The sequence below is a fragment of the Stegostoma tigrinum genome, chromosome 2 (assembly GCF_030684315.1).
Source record: "Stegostoma tigrinum isolate sSteTig4 chromosome 2, sSteTig4.hap1, whole genome shotgun sequence".
Lineage (NCBI taxonomy): Eukaryota > Metazoa > Chordata > Chondrichthyes > Orectolobiformes > Stegostomatidae > Stegostoma > Stegostoma tigrinum.
Window position 1 is genome coordinate 120,757,714 of NC_081355.1, and position 18,195 is coordinate 120,775,908.

At 39.7% G+C, this 18,195-nt stretch overlaps 1 protein-coding gene across 3 annotated transcripts in view; it reads right to left on the reverse strand.

The window, feature by feature from the left end:
• Positions 1–18,195, reverse strand: part of LOC125461846 (rho GTPase-activating protein 21-like) — a 238,652-nt gene that overhangs the window by 87,232 nt on the left and 133,225 nt on the right. For all 3 annotated transcript variants that reach the window (XM_048551133.2, XM_048551142.2, XM_048551150.2), the window contains 2 exons: positions 17,998–18,076; positions 11,509–11,563 (listed from right to left, as the gene is read on the reverse strand). In XM_048551133.2, coding sequence (XP_048407090.2) covers positions 11,509–11,563; positions 17,998–18,076 — 134 coding nt within the window. The remainder of the gene's footprint in view (positions 1–11,508; positions 11,564–17,997; positions 18,077–18,195) is intronic.

Sequence of the window (18,195 nt, forward strand, 5' to 3'; positions counted from 1 at the left end):
GTGGTGTGTTCAGTCCTTTTGTTTAAAATGAAGAAAGGTTGAGACAGAGGTGGAAAACAGTCTGCCCCAAAGCTAATAAACAGCATGAGAGATCTTGGGTTTTCTCCCCTTCCAAAGTTGGAATAGCAGAAGGACCCTAAATGGATGGGGTCATCCTCCCACAGAATCAGGACTTCTTTTTTTAAAAAAAAGTTTAGCCTTCAGTTGTAGTTGCTGCTCAAGTCCTGAAGCTGGATGTGGAAACAGATTATCCTTTCTGCTACAACTAAAAGCTGCAGGCTTTCCTCCTGCCTCTAGAATTGCAAATAAGACAATCTATTTACTGAATTTGCCTTTGCCAAGTGTGTGTTTGTGGAAAGTTACTATACTGGACCAGTTATTGTTTAGTAGTTAAAACATCCATTAATTCTGTTATGTTTCTCAGTAGTGTTAAGTTATTCCAATTTCTTCTGTTGTATTTTAACTATAGTGTACGAATAAAGTGCAATGAATGTGCAATGGTAACCTTGAAAGAAGAAAAGCTATTTGATTAAGAACATAACCTAAGAACTAGGAGCAGGAGTAAACAATTTAGCTCCTTCAGCCTGCTCAAACATTTGATATGACCACGATTGGTCATATTCTTGGCATCAAATTCACTTTCCTGCCCACCCTCTGTAGCCCTTCAATGCATCCCGAATTAAAAATCTGTTACTCTTCCTTAAACTTATTCAATGTCCCAGCATCCACTACACTCGAGTTGTGAATTCCATAAGTTCACAACGCTTTCAGAAAAAAGCACTTAAACCTGTTACCCCTTGTCCTAAAATTATGACCTCTTGTTCTAGATCACCCCACATGAGGAAACATTCTTTCCAAATTTACTTTGTCAATCACTTCTAGCATCTTATATACTTCAATTAAATTTCTTCTCATTCTTCTAAATACCACAGAAAACAGGCCTAAACATCTCAATATCTTCTCACAAGCAAAACCCTCAGTGCGGGAATCAGTTTTATAAACCTCCTCTGAACTGCTGCCATTACAACTGCATCCCTGATCATGTAAGGGGATTAATATCATACAAAATACTCCTGGTATGGTCTCACTAATGCACAGTCGCAGCAACACTTTGCTACTTTTATACTCTATTCATTTAGCAATAAGCAACAAAATTCCATTTTCCTTACCTGTTACTTTCTGCGGCTGCATACTAGTTTTCTGCAATTCATGTACAGGGACACCCAACTTTGCACCCATGTACTCAAATTTTATGATAATGAGTCACTTTCCTGTTATGCCAATATGGATAACCTCACACTTATCTATGTCAAACCTCATTTGCCAAATGTAGGCCCATTCACTTCACCTATCTACATCCATTTGTAAGTTTATTTCTGACTTCTTCATTGCAACCGACTTGCCTACTTTAGTTTCATCTGTAAGTTTAGCTATAGTAGTTTCTTTACATGAAAAGCTTGAAGTTATGGGGGAATTTTCAGCCTGACTGTGCTGATGAAGCACGTGACTAGAACCATTGGGAGCTAGGAAAAAATGGTATTTATGCTGAAGCCGAAGTTTTTTTTTGGGGGGGGCGGCGAATGGGGCTAGTGCCAAGGCCGTTTGACAGAGAGTGTGTGCATGATGGACAGTGAGCTATGAAAGGGATAGGTATACAAGGAGATAATGGTCAGAAGGCCAGGGCAGAAGAGGAGCTGAATGATAGATAACAAGAATAAAAGGGTAAGAGGAAATGGATGAGCTGTACTGAATGTAACCCATATAATGAGATAATGGGCCCTGGGGTACATGAGAACAGGTGACTGTGCTGAAAACAACCCATGTCATAGCAGGACTGGATGTGGGATGGGTAAAAACCATGGAAACATGCAATCAGGCTCTAAGGTTAATAAATTTGATATTGTGTCCTGGAGGCTGCAGGATCCCCAGGCAAAAAATGAAAACGTTGTCCTTGTGTGGAAGCTCGCTCCAGTGCTGCAACAGGCCTGTGACAAAAAATGATGGCCAGCCAACATTGTGGCATGTGGAAGTGGCTGGTAACTGAAAACTTAGGGTCATTTTAGTGGATAGAACATAGCTTGATTCCACTTTCAGAGGAAGAGGGATATTGAGGTACTTGCCCGGATTCCTCAAAAAGTGGTAAGACAGGTTAATAGGGTGGGTAAGCAGGTACACAGGATACTTGTCTTTTTCAGTTGTGATATAGATTATTATAAAAGCAGGCAGGCTATGTTGGAGCTGTACAACATAGGTTAGGAGTCATAGATGCAGTTCTAGTCAGCACACTACACAAAGTACATTACTATGTTTAGGGTTGGAGAGGATATTCATCAGAATGTTGCCTGGGTTAGAGCACTTTTAAGCTATGACGACAGGCTGAATATGCGTAAGCTGTTTTCTTTACATCAAAGAAAACTGAAGCAGAGCTTTAAGTACATAAGACTATAAGGGACATGGTGGCAAAATTTTAAGATAATGGCAGGAGGTTTGGAGACAATTTAAGAAAACTTGCTTCAGCCAGAGAATGGTGGGAATCTGGAATGCACTGCCAAGGCAGCTAGTAGACACAAGAAGCTTCACCTTTTAAAAAAATACGTTAAGTACTTGAAATATACAACATTCAAGGCTACGGGCCAAGTGCTGGAAATTGGGATTCATGTAGAAAGGACAGTACAGACTCAATGGACTGAAAGGCGTCCTCTGTGCAGTATGACTGTATGACTATGAACGCAATCAAGTCACCCTTCACTCTTCTAATTACCAGTAAAACAAGCCTAGCCTGTCCAGTGCCTCCATGAGACAACACAGTCATTCCAGGTATCAATCTAGCAAATCTCCTCCAAATCACCTCTAATGTTTGCATAACTTCCCTTAAATAAGGAGATCACAGGTTCACAAAGTATTTGAGATGCGATCTCTCCTATCACATGTACGACTGAAGCTTTATATCCTTACTTTCATATTCAATTCTTCTTGCAATAAGTTATAGTATCTGATTAGTCTTCTAGATAGCATATCATATTTGCATACTATTATTGTAAACTCACTAGAACTCCTGTACATTTCTGCAGCATGGAATTCAGGTACTCCACAAACTATCTACATCTGTCTGAAAATTCACATCTTCACAATATACATTCCTATCTTTGCACCATCTGCAAATTTAACTGTCATACCTTTATTTCCCTCATGTAAGTCACTGACAAATTGTAAAATAGTGAGGTGGAGTGGACCCCTGCAGGACTCCACCTGACACATGCTGCAAACCAGACAAGGCCCCTTTTACACATACTTTTTTTCTGTCAGCCAATCTTCTATCCATGTTACCCCATATACCATGAGCTTTTCTTTATTTTCCATAATAACCTTTGACATTGCACCTTTCATAACGCATCAGTTTTCCATCTCATCAGGTAGATGTCAGTGTTCCTGCTGTACAGCTCAGCATAAAATATTACTTTTCCTTTACATTAATATTTCTTGCAAATTGTCCTGGTGTGTAATGGCATTGAAACACTGACAAAAATCTGTCCTTATTCAATAGTGCTCAAGGTCTGCACTACCAGATAACTAGCTTTAAATAAAGAAAATTACAGAAGATAGAGCTTGCTACAATGCTGTCATTGGGTAAAGAGGCTAACAGGTAAGATGGCTAAACAATAAGTGCCAGATAATTACAGATGTGTTTCATAACTTTCAATAAACATGCATTCCACAGTAAATACAGAAGTAAAGAATTGACTGGGCTGGGTCTTGGTGGGATGCTCTTCGGAGGCTTGGTGCAGACTTGACAGGCCAAATGGTGCGTTTGTGCACTCTAGGGACTCTATGATTCCAAAAAAGAAACACTGTGGCCAATTAAGTTTGAAATCAAAACAAAAGAAAACTATTATAATACTGCAAAGATTATTGTCAGACTAGAACGTCAGGAAAACTTCAGAAAACAAAGGAATGTCTTAGGGTGAAATTAAAATGAGTAAACTTGCAAGAACTAAAAGCAGTTAATTTAGGATTCCATGTGCATATAAAAAAGAAACAGTAGTTAAATTAAATGTTGGTCCCTTAAAAGGATGAGACTGACGAATTCATAATGGAAAATAGCAAACACATTGAGCAAGTATTTTATATACATTTTCAAGGTAGAAAGAACAAGACGTCTGGTAGAAAGAACAAAAAGTATCTTCAGGATTATAGAAAATCAAAGGGCAATGGGAAGGAAAATCACAAAAGGAAAAAGTCCGAAGAAAACTTACAGGCTAAGGAATGCCATGTGCCCTGGAAATGTTGGCCAGCATCCAACGACCTTATACAAAGTAATTGCAGAGAAAATGCGCTCATTATAATCTTTCAAAGTTCCCTAGATTCTGTAAAGGTCTCAGCTGATTGGAGGGAGCGATCACAGTATGGTCAAATTTAAAATACAGATGGAGAGTGAGAAGGCTAAATCCAGAACCAATGTTAGATGAGGTAGAATGGGAGCAAAAACTTTACGGTGGGTCAAGTGAGGAACTTTCAAAACGATTTTCACAGTGTTCAGCAGAAGTATATTCCAGTGATAAGGAAGAACTGTAGGAAAAGAGATAGTCAGCCATGGAGGTCTAAGGAAATAAAGGAAAGTATCAGATTGAAAAAAAAACATACAAAAAAGCAGAGAGTACTGGAAAACCTTTAAAGGCCAAGTGAAAGTCACAAAAAATTATAACGAAATGATAGATTATGAGAGTAAACTAGCTTACAATATAAAAACAGGCAGCAAAAGTTTCTATAAATATGTAAATTGTAAAAGAGTGGGGAAGGTAAACATTGGTCCTTTAGCAGATGAGAAGGCCAAATTAATAACTGGGAATGAGGAAATAGCTGAGGCATTAAACAGTTATGTTGTTTCAGTCTTCACAGTGGAAGACACAAATATAATGTCAAAAACTCATGGCAAGAAGGTTATAGCAGGTGAGGACCTAGAAACTATAATTATCACAAAGGAAGCAGTGCTGGGCAAGCTAGCGGGGCTAAAGGTAGACAAGTCTCCTGGCCCTGATGAAATGCATCCCAGCGAACTGAAAGAGGTGATGGGGGGAAAACAGCAAATGCACTAGTAATTATTTACCAAAATTCACTGGACTCTGGGGTGGCTCCTGCAGATTGGAAAACAGCCAATGTGACACCGCTGTTTAAAAAAAGGAAGTAGACAAAAAGCAAGTAACTCTAGGCCAGTTAGCTTAACTTCAGTAGTGGGGAAAATGCTTGAAATCTATCATTAAGAAACAGCAAGACATGTGGATATGAAGTGTAAGTCATGTTTAACTAATTTGGTGGAATTCTTTGAGGACATTACTTGCATGGTGGACAATTGGGGAACCTGTGGATGTGGTGTATCTGGATTTCCTCAACTTAAAGCTATGCCCCCTCGTGCTCGCCGTCCATCCTAGGAAAATGGCTCTCCTTATCCACCCTATCTAACCCTCTGATTATTTTATACGTTTCAATTAAGTCACCTCTCAACCTTCTTCTCTCTAATGAAAACAGCCTCAAGTCCCTCAGCCTATCCTCGTAAGACCTTCCCTCCATACCAGGCAACATCCTAGTACATCTCCTCTGCACCCTTTCCAAAGCTTCCACATCCTTCTTATAATGCAGTGACCAGAACTGTACACAATACTCCAAGTGCGGCCGCACCAGAGTTTTGTACAGCTTCACCATAACCGCTTGGTTCTGGAACTCGATCCCTCTATTAATAAAAGCTAAAACACTGTATGCCTTCTTAACAGCCCTGTCAACCTGGGTGGCAACTTTCAAGGATCTGTGTACATGGACACCAAGATCTCTCTGCTCATCTACACTACTAAGAATCTTACCATTAGCCCAGTACTTTGACTTCCGGTTACTCCTACCAAAGTGCATCACCTCACACTTATCTGCATTAAACTCCATTTGCCACCTCTCAGCCCAGCTCTGCAGCTTATCTATGTCTCTCTGCAAATGACAGCATCCTTTGTCACTATCCACAACTCCACCGACCTTAGTGTCGTCTGCAAATTTACTAACCCATCCATCTATGCCGTCATCCAGGTCATTTATAAAAATGACAAACAGCAGTGGACCCAACACTGACCCTTGCGGTACACCACTAGTAACTGCTCTCCAGGATGAACATTTCCCATCAACTACCACCCTCTGTCTTCTTTCAGCAAGCCAATTTCCGATCCAAACTGCTATATCTCCCACAATCCCATTCCTCCGCATTTTGTACAAAAGCCTATTGTGGGGAACCTTATCGAATGCCTTGCTGAAATCCATATACACCACATCAACCGGTTTACTCTCATCTACCTGTTTGGTCACCTTCTCAATGAACTCAATAAGGTTTGTGAGGCACGACCTACCCTTCACAAAACCGTGTTGACTATCCCTAATCAATTTATTCTTTTCTAGATGATTATAAATCCTATCCCTTCTAACCTTTTCCAACACTTTACCAACAACTGCGGTAAGGCTCACTGGTCTATAATTACCAGGGTTATCTCTACTCCCCTTCTTGAACAGGGGAACCACATTTGCTATCCTCCAGTCATCTGGAACTATTCCTGTAGACAGTGACCAGTTAAAGATCAATGCCAAAGGCTCGGCAATCTCCTCACTGGCTTCCCATAGGATCCTAGGATAAATCCCATCCGGCCCAGGGGACTTATCTATCTTCACCCTCTGTAGGATTTCTAATACCTCTTCCTTGTGAACCTCAATCCCAATGACTCTTGAAACAAGTAACTTTTTCTCATTTCCCTTAAATCTGCTACACCTTATCCCAAAACTCTGTTCTAGATGGCTCCATAAGGGTAAATGTCTCCCCAGTGTCTCCATTGTCAATCCCCTTTCTCAGCCTGTATAACTCAAGTAGATCTGCTCTCATCCTTCTTCATTCTGGTGAGTGTAGGCCTAAACTGCTTAATTTCTCTTCATAAGATAAACCACTCATCTCTGGAGTCAACGTTTTCTAGGTTGAATTCCATTTGCCACTGCTCCACCCATCTGACCCCATCTGTTCATATCATCCTGAAGTTTCCAGCTAATATCTTAACTATTTACCACTCTACCAATTTTTGTGACATCTGAGAAACTTCTGAACTATACTCCCTATATTTAAGTCCAAATCAACAATGTTCAAGACTGACAGTACAGACTTCAACACTGAGCTCTGCAGAACCTCAATGGAAAGAGTTCCAGTCGCAGAAACATCTCCCTACCCTTACCAACTGCTTCCTCCCATTCAGCCAATTTTAGATCCAACATACCACTCAGCCTTGAATCCTATAGGTTCTTGCTTTCTTGACCAGTCTGTCATGGGAGCTCTCAAAAACCTTGCTATAATCCATGTAAACCACAAATGCATTACCCTGATCAACATTTACTTCCTCAAAAAAAACCTGAAATTTGTCAAACAAAACTTTGACATTAATTCATGCTGACTATGTCCAATCAAACATTGCCTCTCCAAATGCAGATATATCCTGTTCCGCAAAACTTTGTAATAACTTTGCCAACATGGTAAGACTGACTAATCTATAACTTTCTGGACTATCCTTTCCTCCCTTTTTTTAAAAATAATGATACAACATTAACAGTCCACAATTCCTTTTTGTCACCTCATCTCTGGTTAGGAGGGAATTTGAAAATTCTAGCTTACTATTCAAAAGAACCCATTCACTTTGTACCTAGCTCCAAAGGAAAAATTGAGGGCATTACTTCAATACAAGACATGTTTGCGATGTAAAAAATAGCTCTACTAAATTTAACAAAATAAAAAGGTTCCTATTGCAATCTTACCACTGTTGTAGATCTTTGTAACCTGTAAATGGCCAAATGAAAGGGATCTCAGCACAAGCTGGTTAATTCATACAGTTACAGAATATTCTGTCATATTGATGCTGGATTCAGCAAGCTATGAATATAGATACTCTCTATGGAGGATGCCAGTGAGATTCAGGGCTATGCATCAAGAATAGTGCTACAATACTGAGTCTTATTCTAACATTACCTGACCTGCTGTAATGGTAAATCATTCATCCAGAAAATTCAGCTCATTCATGACAAATTTCTTAATTTTTTTTCCCTAGAGTAGTCAAAATTTTCACAGAATCACTTTTACCTAGATTATACCATCTCTCCAAGCTCCATGTGTTACTGCGCTTCTTATCATTTCAGCTACTATAGTATTTGTATTAAAAAAATCCAAAACCATCAGCAAAAAGTTGCTCTTTCACCAAACTGACTAAATTAGGAAGATGGCCAGAAGATCACCAACATCAAATTTCTCCCTTTTCTCCAAAGGAAATCCTGAATTACTTCAATATTTTATGGTTGTACATTGCTCTCTGATTAATGTGCAGCGGGCAGATGTATTTATTTCTTTTGAAATAATTTAACAATTCATTACTGTCTGGTGTGCCACTTGTTTGGTTATTAGGAATTAAAATACACATACACAGTTAACAGAAGATTCAACATTGACAGATTAGGAGTTTAACAGTTTGAGGATAACACATTTTAGTATTTTTTCGGTAATGGCATTAGATAAAAGGTCCATAGCAGGAAATCAAGGCTTAACAGAATAACTGTAGAGATTAAGTCAAACAGGAAAAAAAATGACTTAACTATTTACAATTATAGAAGACAGGAAAATTGGTCAATGCAGGAGTTAAGTACTACAACTGCATTGTTACCATAATTTTTAACACTATGACCACAAATAAAAAGGCCAAATTGTAATCAAGCCTAATCATGAAGTTAGACAAAACAAGTGCATCGAAAGATAATGAAATATTAAGAACACTGTAAAGGGAACTGAAAGAGGTAGACTTCATGAGGAAAAATACATACAAAAGGAATCATAGAAATAGAGATGTTTTCCATGAGTTTAAAAAAGCAAAGGAGACTAAAGCAAAAGAGGATTTTATCCCCCCACAATGGAGAAGTGGAAGTTCCATTCAAAATGAAAATAAGATTGCAGATAGATGAAGATTGAAAGTGCAAATAGTTAAGTGGCAATAATTCAACTGAAAGGAGCAAATAATTATATTTTTGAATATAATTTTCAATCATTATTGAAAGGCATGGAAAGTTCAGATTGTAGTAATTTAGTCTTTGCACTAAGACAGGAAGAAGTTACGAGCTTGAGGCTGTAGACTTGCTTGCTGAGCCAGTGGCAGAAACTGGCCAGCTGAAGACACAAGATGGGAAATTTTAAATTACTGTTTGGATTCAGGACTTTTATTCTCAAAAGTCTTGGCTCCTGTACTACAAATTCCTAAATATTTGTAACAGGTTAGGATTTCAAAAGACAATTGGCATTTGGTCAGTTCAATAGGTGTTCAAGAAAGAACTGGTGAAAGGGAAGAATGCAAAGATGAGCAAAGGGTGACAAAACTGCTAAGAAGATCTACAAAAGCGGCTATGAGATATCAGAACAACATTTTTGGTCACAATTACATTACAAAGACCAAATGTACTGAGGAACAAAGTGTTTAAATAGTGATAACAGTGATGCCATGTACCAAAAATCGAGAAAACGGCAGATTACTTTACATCAACACAAGGCCATTAATGTTTAATCAGAGACATGTACTCAACAAAATTAAGCTATGTGAAACAAAGAAAATAATGATATTAAACACAGATTCTTCCAAGGACAAAATACTTTTCAAAACTAAGGTTTTAAGAAAAGAGCTAGAAGATTGCAAACTTAGAATTTGGCAACTGTTTCTTTGAGATGGAAGACAGCACATCTCTCTCATGTGGAAAAGCTGTTGCAGTGTAACCAAAGAACTAGAAATCAGTTAGTCTGGCATACTGTTTGAAAATTATTTAAGTCCATAATTAAGGAAAAGTTGACTAAACACTAAAAAATCTGTCGATAATCAGCAAATGCCAGTATGTTTGTAAATGGTCGGACATGCTTGATAAAGAAGTGACTTAGGGAGGAATCAGAGAATATCCATGGGTGGTATTTGGTGAAGTACCTTGTAAGAAGCAGCTCGCTAAAGCTGAAGCTCACCAAAATGAAGGCAAATTATTGATTAGGAAACAGCAATGATACTTGGCAAGAGCTGGGAAATAGGGATAAGGGAAGATTGTCAGTGATTTGACACCTCACATGCATTGGGCCTCAACTATTCAGTGTAATTATTAGAAGATCAAATGACATGGAAAAGCATCTCTCAAAAGGTGACAAGAATACAAATAAGTGCCACTGTAAATGCGTAGACGGACAAAAAAATTACGAGACAATTAATAAATCAAGTGACTGGGGAAAACTATGGCTATGGAATTTTGGCCTTTATAATTGGCGGACTAAAATACGAGGTGGTAAAAAACATGCCTCAGCTATGCATAGCCATGGTTAAACTACACAGAGCACCTCAGGCAAAGTATATTGGCCTTGGATGCAGTGCAAAGTCGATTTACCAGAATGATACGTAGATCCCAACAAGCTATCGCATTTCCTGGAATTTAGAAGTTTGAGAGATAATTTGATCGAAATCTTTACAATATCAAAGGCAGCACGTACAGTAGATATAAATAAGTTAATTCTGCTGATTGGAGAGATTAAGGATGATAGGACATAACCAGAACATCAGATGTAAATTTTTCAAGGATGAATAACAAAACACTTCTGCACATGAAAGGTTTTTGAAATCTGCAGTTCTTTTTTGCAAACAACTAATGCTTAGCCAGTTCATTTTAGCAACAAGATTAATAGTTTTCGTTAACCAAAAATATGAGGGAGATGCAAAGGAGGATATTTTCAATTAGGGTTACAGGTCAAGCCAGGATGCGAGTGAATAGCAGTGCAGACTGAAAAGAATAAATGGCTTGCTTTACTCCAATGAAAACATTTGTTGTTAGTTCTCAAAATATCATTCAAAGTCCAACTGCTGGAGCTGAAAACAGATGCATCGGGTACTCTTAGCCGGCTAACTAGCTGTTATAAACCAATCTTTCCAAGAAGCTAGAGAAAAAACTACTCCAATCTCAATTCCTCCTGTCTAACACTCAAGACATTTGTGACGCTCGAGGACACAGATAATGGAAGCACTAGAAAGTATTTTGCATGCACAACATTCTAAATAAAACACCAGTTCCATTTGACTATAACTGGAACATAAAACTGAACTCTGGATGTTCAAATAAAGGTAAGATAACGAAATAGATAAAGATGAATATTGAATGTTAAACTTGAGCTTGGGAATAGCTCAGCTAAGAACAAAAATCCAAATCAACTTGTTTATACTTATACTGATAATAAAATGTGAGGCTGGATGAACACAGCAGGCCCAGCAGCATCTCAGGAGCTGCTGGGCCTGCTGTGTTCATCCAGCCTCACATTTTATTATCTTGGATTCTCCAGCATCTGCAGTTCCCATTATCACTTGTTTATACTGACATCTGTAAAACAATGTGATTTCAACTCTCAATTAAACCTAGCTTGCGAGCGACAAATTAAACAGTAAACCTTACCAGTTGCAGGATGTCTTCATCTTTTGGCATAACACAAAGCTCCAGCACAGAATCACTGTAAAAACAGGATACACTGATGTATTCAGTACTTCTGTCTGTCAACGTTAAGCAGCTTAATAGAAGAGCTTGTAAAAACGTAATTTTAGGTCTGTGTTTCCAGCTTCTCAACTGGCATTCCCCATCTGGGCTACTAAATAGAGCCTATTCAGAAGCTAGGGTCCTACTTTGAGGGAAAGAACACAGCTTTCATTCATTTATACCCACTCAACCGATTCCTCCTCCTCCCCATCACCACCCCCCCCGCCGCCCCATCAGTCATGGAAGCAAGTAAACAGTAAAGGCCACCATTACAAAGCTACATTAAAACACTAATTGGGGTCTGTCACATCTCAAAAGGTATCACTCGTGCTTTGAGTTCAAGTACCCTGGGTTCATGTGCCATTCCAGAAAACAGAATACAATCTCAGCTGATACGCCAGTATAGTACTGAGACAGTGCTTAACTAAAAGGAGAAGGGCTTATCTCGTGTCAGCAATGATGTATCTGTTTAGGTCTTCCCTCAGCCTCCTCTGTTTCAAAGCAATCAGACCAGCCCACCAAATCCTTCTCAAAATTAACAAATCTTTATCTATGGTTTACCTAATGTTTATATAGTTTAAGCTTCAGCTAATGAAGGCAAGTATTACCATCTTCACAACCGTACCTATTTATCCAGCTAGCTGCCTCATTAGAGACTTCCCCAAATAGACCAAATGCATAGACTCAATTTCTAAAAGTCACACTGGACTCATGGCAGGCTGATGGAGAAAGTGAAGTTGCATGAGTTCCAGGGTGTGCTAGCTAGATGGAGAAAAAAAAACTGGCTGGGCAACAGGAGACAGAGTAGTAGTAGTGGAAGGTGGTTTCTCAAATTGGAGACCTGTAACCAGTGGTGTTCCATGGGGATCTGTGCTGGGACCACTGTTGTTTATGATATACGTACATGATTTGGGGAAGGTATCGATGGTCTGATCAGCAAGTTTGCAGATGACACTATGATTGGTGGAGTAGCAGATAGTGAAGGGGACTGTCAGAGATTACAGCAGAATATAGATAGATTGGAGAGTTGGGCAAATAAATGGCAGATGGAGTTCAATCCGGGCAAATGCGAGGTGATCTTCCAAAATGCATCAAATGCAAACTATACAGGCAATGGAAAACTCCTGGGGAAAATTGATGTACAGAGAGATCTGGGTGTTCATTGTTCCCTGAAGGTGGCAACGCAGGACAATAGGGTGGCCAAGGTGGTATACAGCATGTTTTCCTTCATCAGCGGGGTACTGAGTACAAGAGTAGGCAGGTCATGTTACAGTTGTATAAGGCTTTGGTTTGGCCACATTTAGAGTACTGTGTACAGTTCTGGTCGCCACATTACCAAAAGGATGTGGATGCTTTGGAGAGGGTGTAGAGGAGGTTCGCCAGGATGTTGCCTGGTATGGAGGGTGCTAATTATGAAGAAAGGTTGAGTGGATTAGGACTATTTTCATTAGAAAGATGGAGATTGAGGGGGGACCTGATTGAGGTCTACAAAATCATGAGGGGTATAGACAAGATGGATAGCAAGAAGCTTTTTCCCCAGAGTGGGGGACTCAGTTACTAGGGACCATGAGTTCAAAGTGAGTGGAGGCAGGTTTAGGGGATATGTGTGGCAAGTTCTTTATGCAGAGGGTGGTGGGTGCCTGGAACACGTTGCCAGCAGAGGTGGTAGACGCAGACACAATAGTGTCTTTCAAGACGTATCTGGACAGGTACATGGATGGGCAGGGAACATAGGGATACAGACCCTTAGAAAACAGACGACAGATTTAGTCAGAGGATCTTGATCAGCGCAGGCTTAGAGGGTCGAAGGGCCTGTTCTTGTGCTGTAATTTTCTTTGTTCTTTGTTGACTTAAAACATTAACTTTGTTTCTCTCTCCACAAATGCTACCGGACCTGAAGTGTCTTTTTTTAAAATTTCTAATCTGGAATGCTTTGCTTTGTTTTGCTGCCTGAATTTAGATTTCGGTGGTTTAGTTGTTAGATATCGAAGGGGTCCAATTATTTGTTGAGAAATGGGTTCAAGGTCTTTATATTTGGAGAGAATGACAGAAGTTTTTAAGTTTACAATGTGTGATCCAAGCCTTCAAAGCTCTGGATGTATGTATATATCAAGTTGTGAACAGTGGTGCTGTAAAATATTAATTTGCTTTGAAGTTGAAAAGGACCTAGGATTTTAAAAAATAAGCAATAAGCATTTCTAGTTTGATACAAAGCAAATGTGCTCCCCTGTGACACTGAGGAGTGTAATGGATGCCATTTTCAGGTCAAGTTAAATTACTTCAAAATTTGTTTTGAGGTACAACCATGTTAATAAAAATTATATTTTCAATATTTTTAATGTTCATAATATTTTGAAATCTTCTTTCACTCTAGAATACTTTTGGCAATGAAGTTGCAAAGAAACTTGGGGAAGAAATACTTTGTGCTGAGTGCACTGCTGTAAGAGTCACAATGCAATCACTTCCAGCTTACAGTTAGGGTAATTTGCTGCCACATGAGTCTTAACAGGAACAGGCTCTAGTCTTAAATAAGATGCAGTTTATTGCATGATAGGAAGTTATGCAAGTAAGACAGACAGCATAGTTCCTTGAATGTGGAGTTAAAGGTAGACAGGGTGATTAAGGTAGCGTTTGACCTGAAAGTTGCCACCCAGGTTGCTAGTGCTGTTCAGGCGGCTTACGGTGTGTTAGGTGTTATTGGTAGAGGGATTGAGTTCCGGAGCCGTGATGTCATGATGCAACTGTACAAAACGCTAGCGCGGCCTCATTTGGAATACTGTGTGCAGTTCTCGTCGCCCCATTATAGGAAGGATGTGGAAGCATTGGAAAGGGGCAGAGAGATTTACCAAGATGCTGCCTGGTCTGGATCGCAGACCCTATGACAAAAGGCTGACGGACTTGGGTCTCTTCTCATTGGAGAGGAGGCAGCTAAGAGGGGATTTAGTAGAGACATAAAAGATATTCAATGGATTAGATAGGATGGACAGTGAGAGTCTTTTTCCGAGGATGATGACTTCAGCTTGTACAAGGGGGCATAGCTACAAATTGAGGGGTGATAGATTTAAGACAGATGTCAGAGGCAGGTTCTTTACTCAGAGAGTGGTAAGGGCATGGAACGCCCTGCCTGCCAATGTAGTTAACTCAGCCACATTAGGGGCATTTAAACAGTCCTTGGATAAGCATATGGATAATGATGGGATAGTGTAGGGGGAGGGGCTTAGATTAGTTCACAGGTTGGCGCAACATCGAGGGCCGAAGGGCCTGTTCTGCGCTGTATTGTTCTATGTTGACAAGGAATCAGAAAACCAGTGCAGGTGTAGGCCATTCAGCCCTTTGAGCTTCCACCACCATTCAATATGATCATGGCTGATCATGTAATCTCAGCATCCCGTTCCACCCTCTCCCCATATCTCTTGGTCCCTTTAGCCACAACAGCCACAGCCAGATCCCTCTTGAATACACTGAATGAACTGGCCCCAATAGCTTCCTCGGCAGAGGATTCCACAAGTTCATAATTTTGAGTGAAGAAATTCTGCCTTATCTCAGTCCTGAATGACTTACCCCTTATTCTTCTACTGTGATTCGACATGCTTGGCTTTATTGATTTAAACATTGAGAGCAGGAGTTGGGTTGTCATGTTGTAGATGTACTGGACATTGGTGAGGCCACTCTAAGAATGCTGCGTACAATTCTGGTCAACCTTCTACAGGCAGGACGTTGTTAAACTCGAGAGGGTGCAGAAAAGATTCACAAGGATGTTGTCAGGACTGGAGGGTTTACGTTGTGGGGAGAGACTGAATAAGCCAGCACTTTTTTCCCTGGAACGTTGGAAGCCGAGGGTTGAACCTTTAGAGATTTATAAAATCATGAGAGCACGGATAGGAAAAATAGGCAAGCTCTTTTCTTTAAGTTGGGAGAGTGTAAATCAAGAGGGCATAGGTTTGAGTTGAGGTGGGGGGGAAAAAGAGATTTTAAAAAAAAAGCCCGAGGGGTAACATTTTCCTTGCAGAGGGTGATGCGTGCGTAGAACGATCTGCCAGAGGAAGTGGTGGAAGCGGGTAAAATTACAACACCTTCGAGGCATTTGGATGGGCATATGAATAGGTAGGGCTTAAAAGGGATGCCGGCCAAATACTAGCGAACTGGGACGAGGGCAGAGAGGTCTGGTTGGAGTAGACAGGTTGGACCAAAGGGTCTGTTTCCATGCTCTGAGACCTAGGAAATAGGTCTTCATTCTGCAAGAACCCATGTGGCCTGCATATTCCCCACCTATAAAGTCAGTGTGACATCAGTACATGAGTTGGAACTTAATGCAGTGTACAATATCAACCCACTTAAAATATACTTCTCTGTAAGCTTTGAAGAGTTACAACATTTACTTTAGTAAGTAATAAAAAAAAGGCTATGATTATACTTCAGATTGCTATGAAATAATGGTCACACTCCAATTTGTGTTCTCATACCAAAACAGGACTGCTGAAGACATTAGAATATCACTTACAAGCATCATGACGGCTTTGTGAAGTTCATACATTAGCAGAAAAAGCATTCAATCAACTCCTACAGAAAACAGTCTTTATTATAAGGATCGAATTTCACCCCTCTCTAATTATTCAGCTACACTAAGCATAGAACAAGTTGCTGTTACCATTACACAGTTGAAAGGAGTAATCTAGTTAATTATAAAATCAGATATTGTTACAACCAAACAACTATTGGGTTTAAAGAACTTAGTAATGTTGAAAAAGGACTTTTGCTAATGCGGTTTGTCTTGGACTCATCAGCACATTTCCAAAGAAACAGCAATGGAAGAAAATAGCATCCACATTCATATTTTTTGTAAATCAAAAATGTGTCTCTTTACAACAACATTAAAATCCTGTAATTGGTCTGTTTAAACATAGTTACAGAGGCTTCTGCTATAATGTGTGTTCCAAAAATGCAAATTGGCTATAAAGTGATTGGCAAATAGGGGAACCCAATTTCTAAAACACAAAGTTGTGTTGGCTATAACATGCTTCAGTGACCTTATTGCTGATGTTTTGGATGATGTTTTTAGAAAGTACTACAGGGAAAAAAGTGGATTTCAAGATTCTTCTCATCCTGGATAATGCACCAACGTTTCCTCCCACCACTGGTGAACTTTCTGGAAACAAAGTGCTATTTCTAACCCCAAACACAACCTCTCTCCTTCCACCCATGGACTAGCGTGCAACAGCCTACTTTTAAAGCTCATCATTTAAGGCACGCATTTAAGAGGCTGATTGACGCCACTGACGGGGATAACGACAGCGTTCTTCAATACTGGAAGAGCTTTAACATCAGGAATGCAATTGACATTATCGTGGAGGCCTGGGGTGATTTCAGTGGAGACTGCTTGCATGCAGTTTGGCGAACGCTTATCCCATAGTGCTTTATTCAAAACTTTAAAACCTTTGAAACAGAGGAACTCCTGAGAATCAAAGAACATTGTGCTGATCTTTCAAAGCAAATTGAATAATGAGGAAGTGGAGAGTAAGGATGCTGAAGAGCTGCTCAAGTGCCACCGTGACAATCTCTCTACAGCTGATCTGCAACAACTTGTCGCTGAGGGGGAAGTGGAAGCTGGAGATGAAGATGAAGTCCAGGATGCGAAAACTTTCCACTTCTGATTTGTCTTCTATCCAGAGAGAAATTGAGAAGCAATTGCATCTTTTGAAGTACAAAGATTACAATGCAGAACGTAGAAGGGTGGCAGTTTACTTATTTGGTACTCTATGAACAGCTTCTTCATGAAAAAAGAAAAAAGGGCAGAGCAGCAAAAACTGGATGTCTTTTTTAAGCCAACCCTCAAGTAAACAGTCAGAAGACAATGAACCGCAGTTCTGGATTAACTATTTTTCGCCCTAATCCTGCAACCACAACTGCACCTGAAGGTGGTGGTGATGACAATGATGAGAATGACCCTCAGCCTCTGCATTAACAACAGAAGAACTTCAAAAACCCCTGCTGCATCAAGTCATCTTGACATGTTTTACCAAAGTAAGGTGTTAAATTTACTTTTATATGAATTAAACATTTATCCAAGCAAATGCTGTCCCGTGTTTTAGGCTTGAGTGATTTTGAGTGATACTTTTTGGTGATCTGCTCCTAAACCCATTTTTCCCATAGGCCGCTCTCTAAAGAGCGATTTTCTGTAATTCAGTGCTGCGCAGTAATGCAACTATCATTATACTGCGGAACCCCTTGTATTGACAAAAACATCAACTCTTGTCACCAACTAGGAAGACGCCAGGAGCACCTGTACGCTTGATGAGTACTGCAGCTATCAATGTTGGAAGCACAGCTACAGAACATTACATCTCATTATAAATTCCTGCTTTATCATTGGGGATAAACATGTTGAATTAGAAAAATAAATATTATTCCTACCTGTCTTGAATTAAGGCTATAACTTGGGAATATGTCTTTCCAATAATGCTTTCCCCGTTTACTTTGACAATCCGGTCACCTAGATTAGTGAAAGCAAAAATATCAGTCGAATATTTGATGCCATTATGAAAACACAGAAACTAGAACAAATGACGACTTTTGAAATCAAACTGAACAAGTGCCTAAAAGATAAGCTCC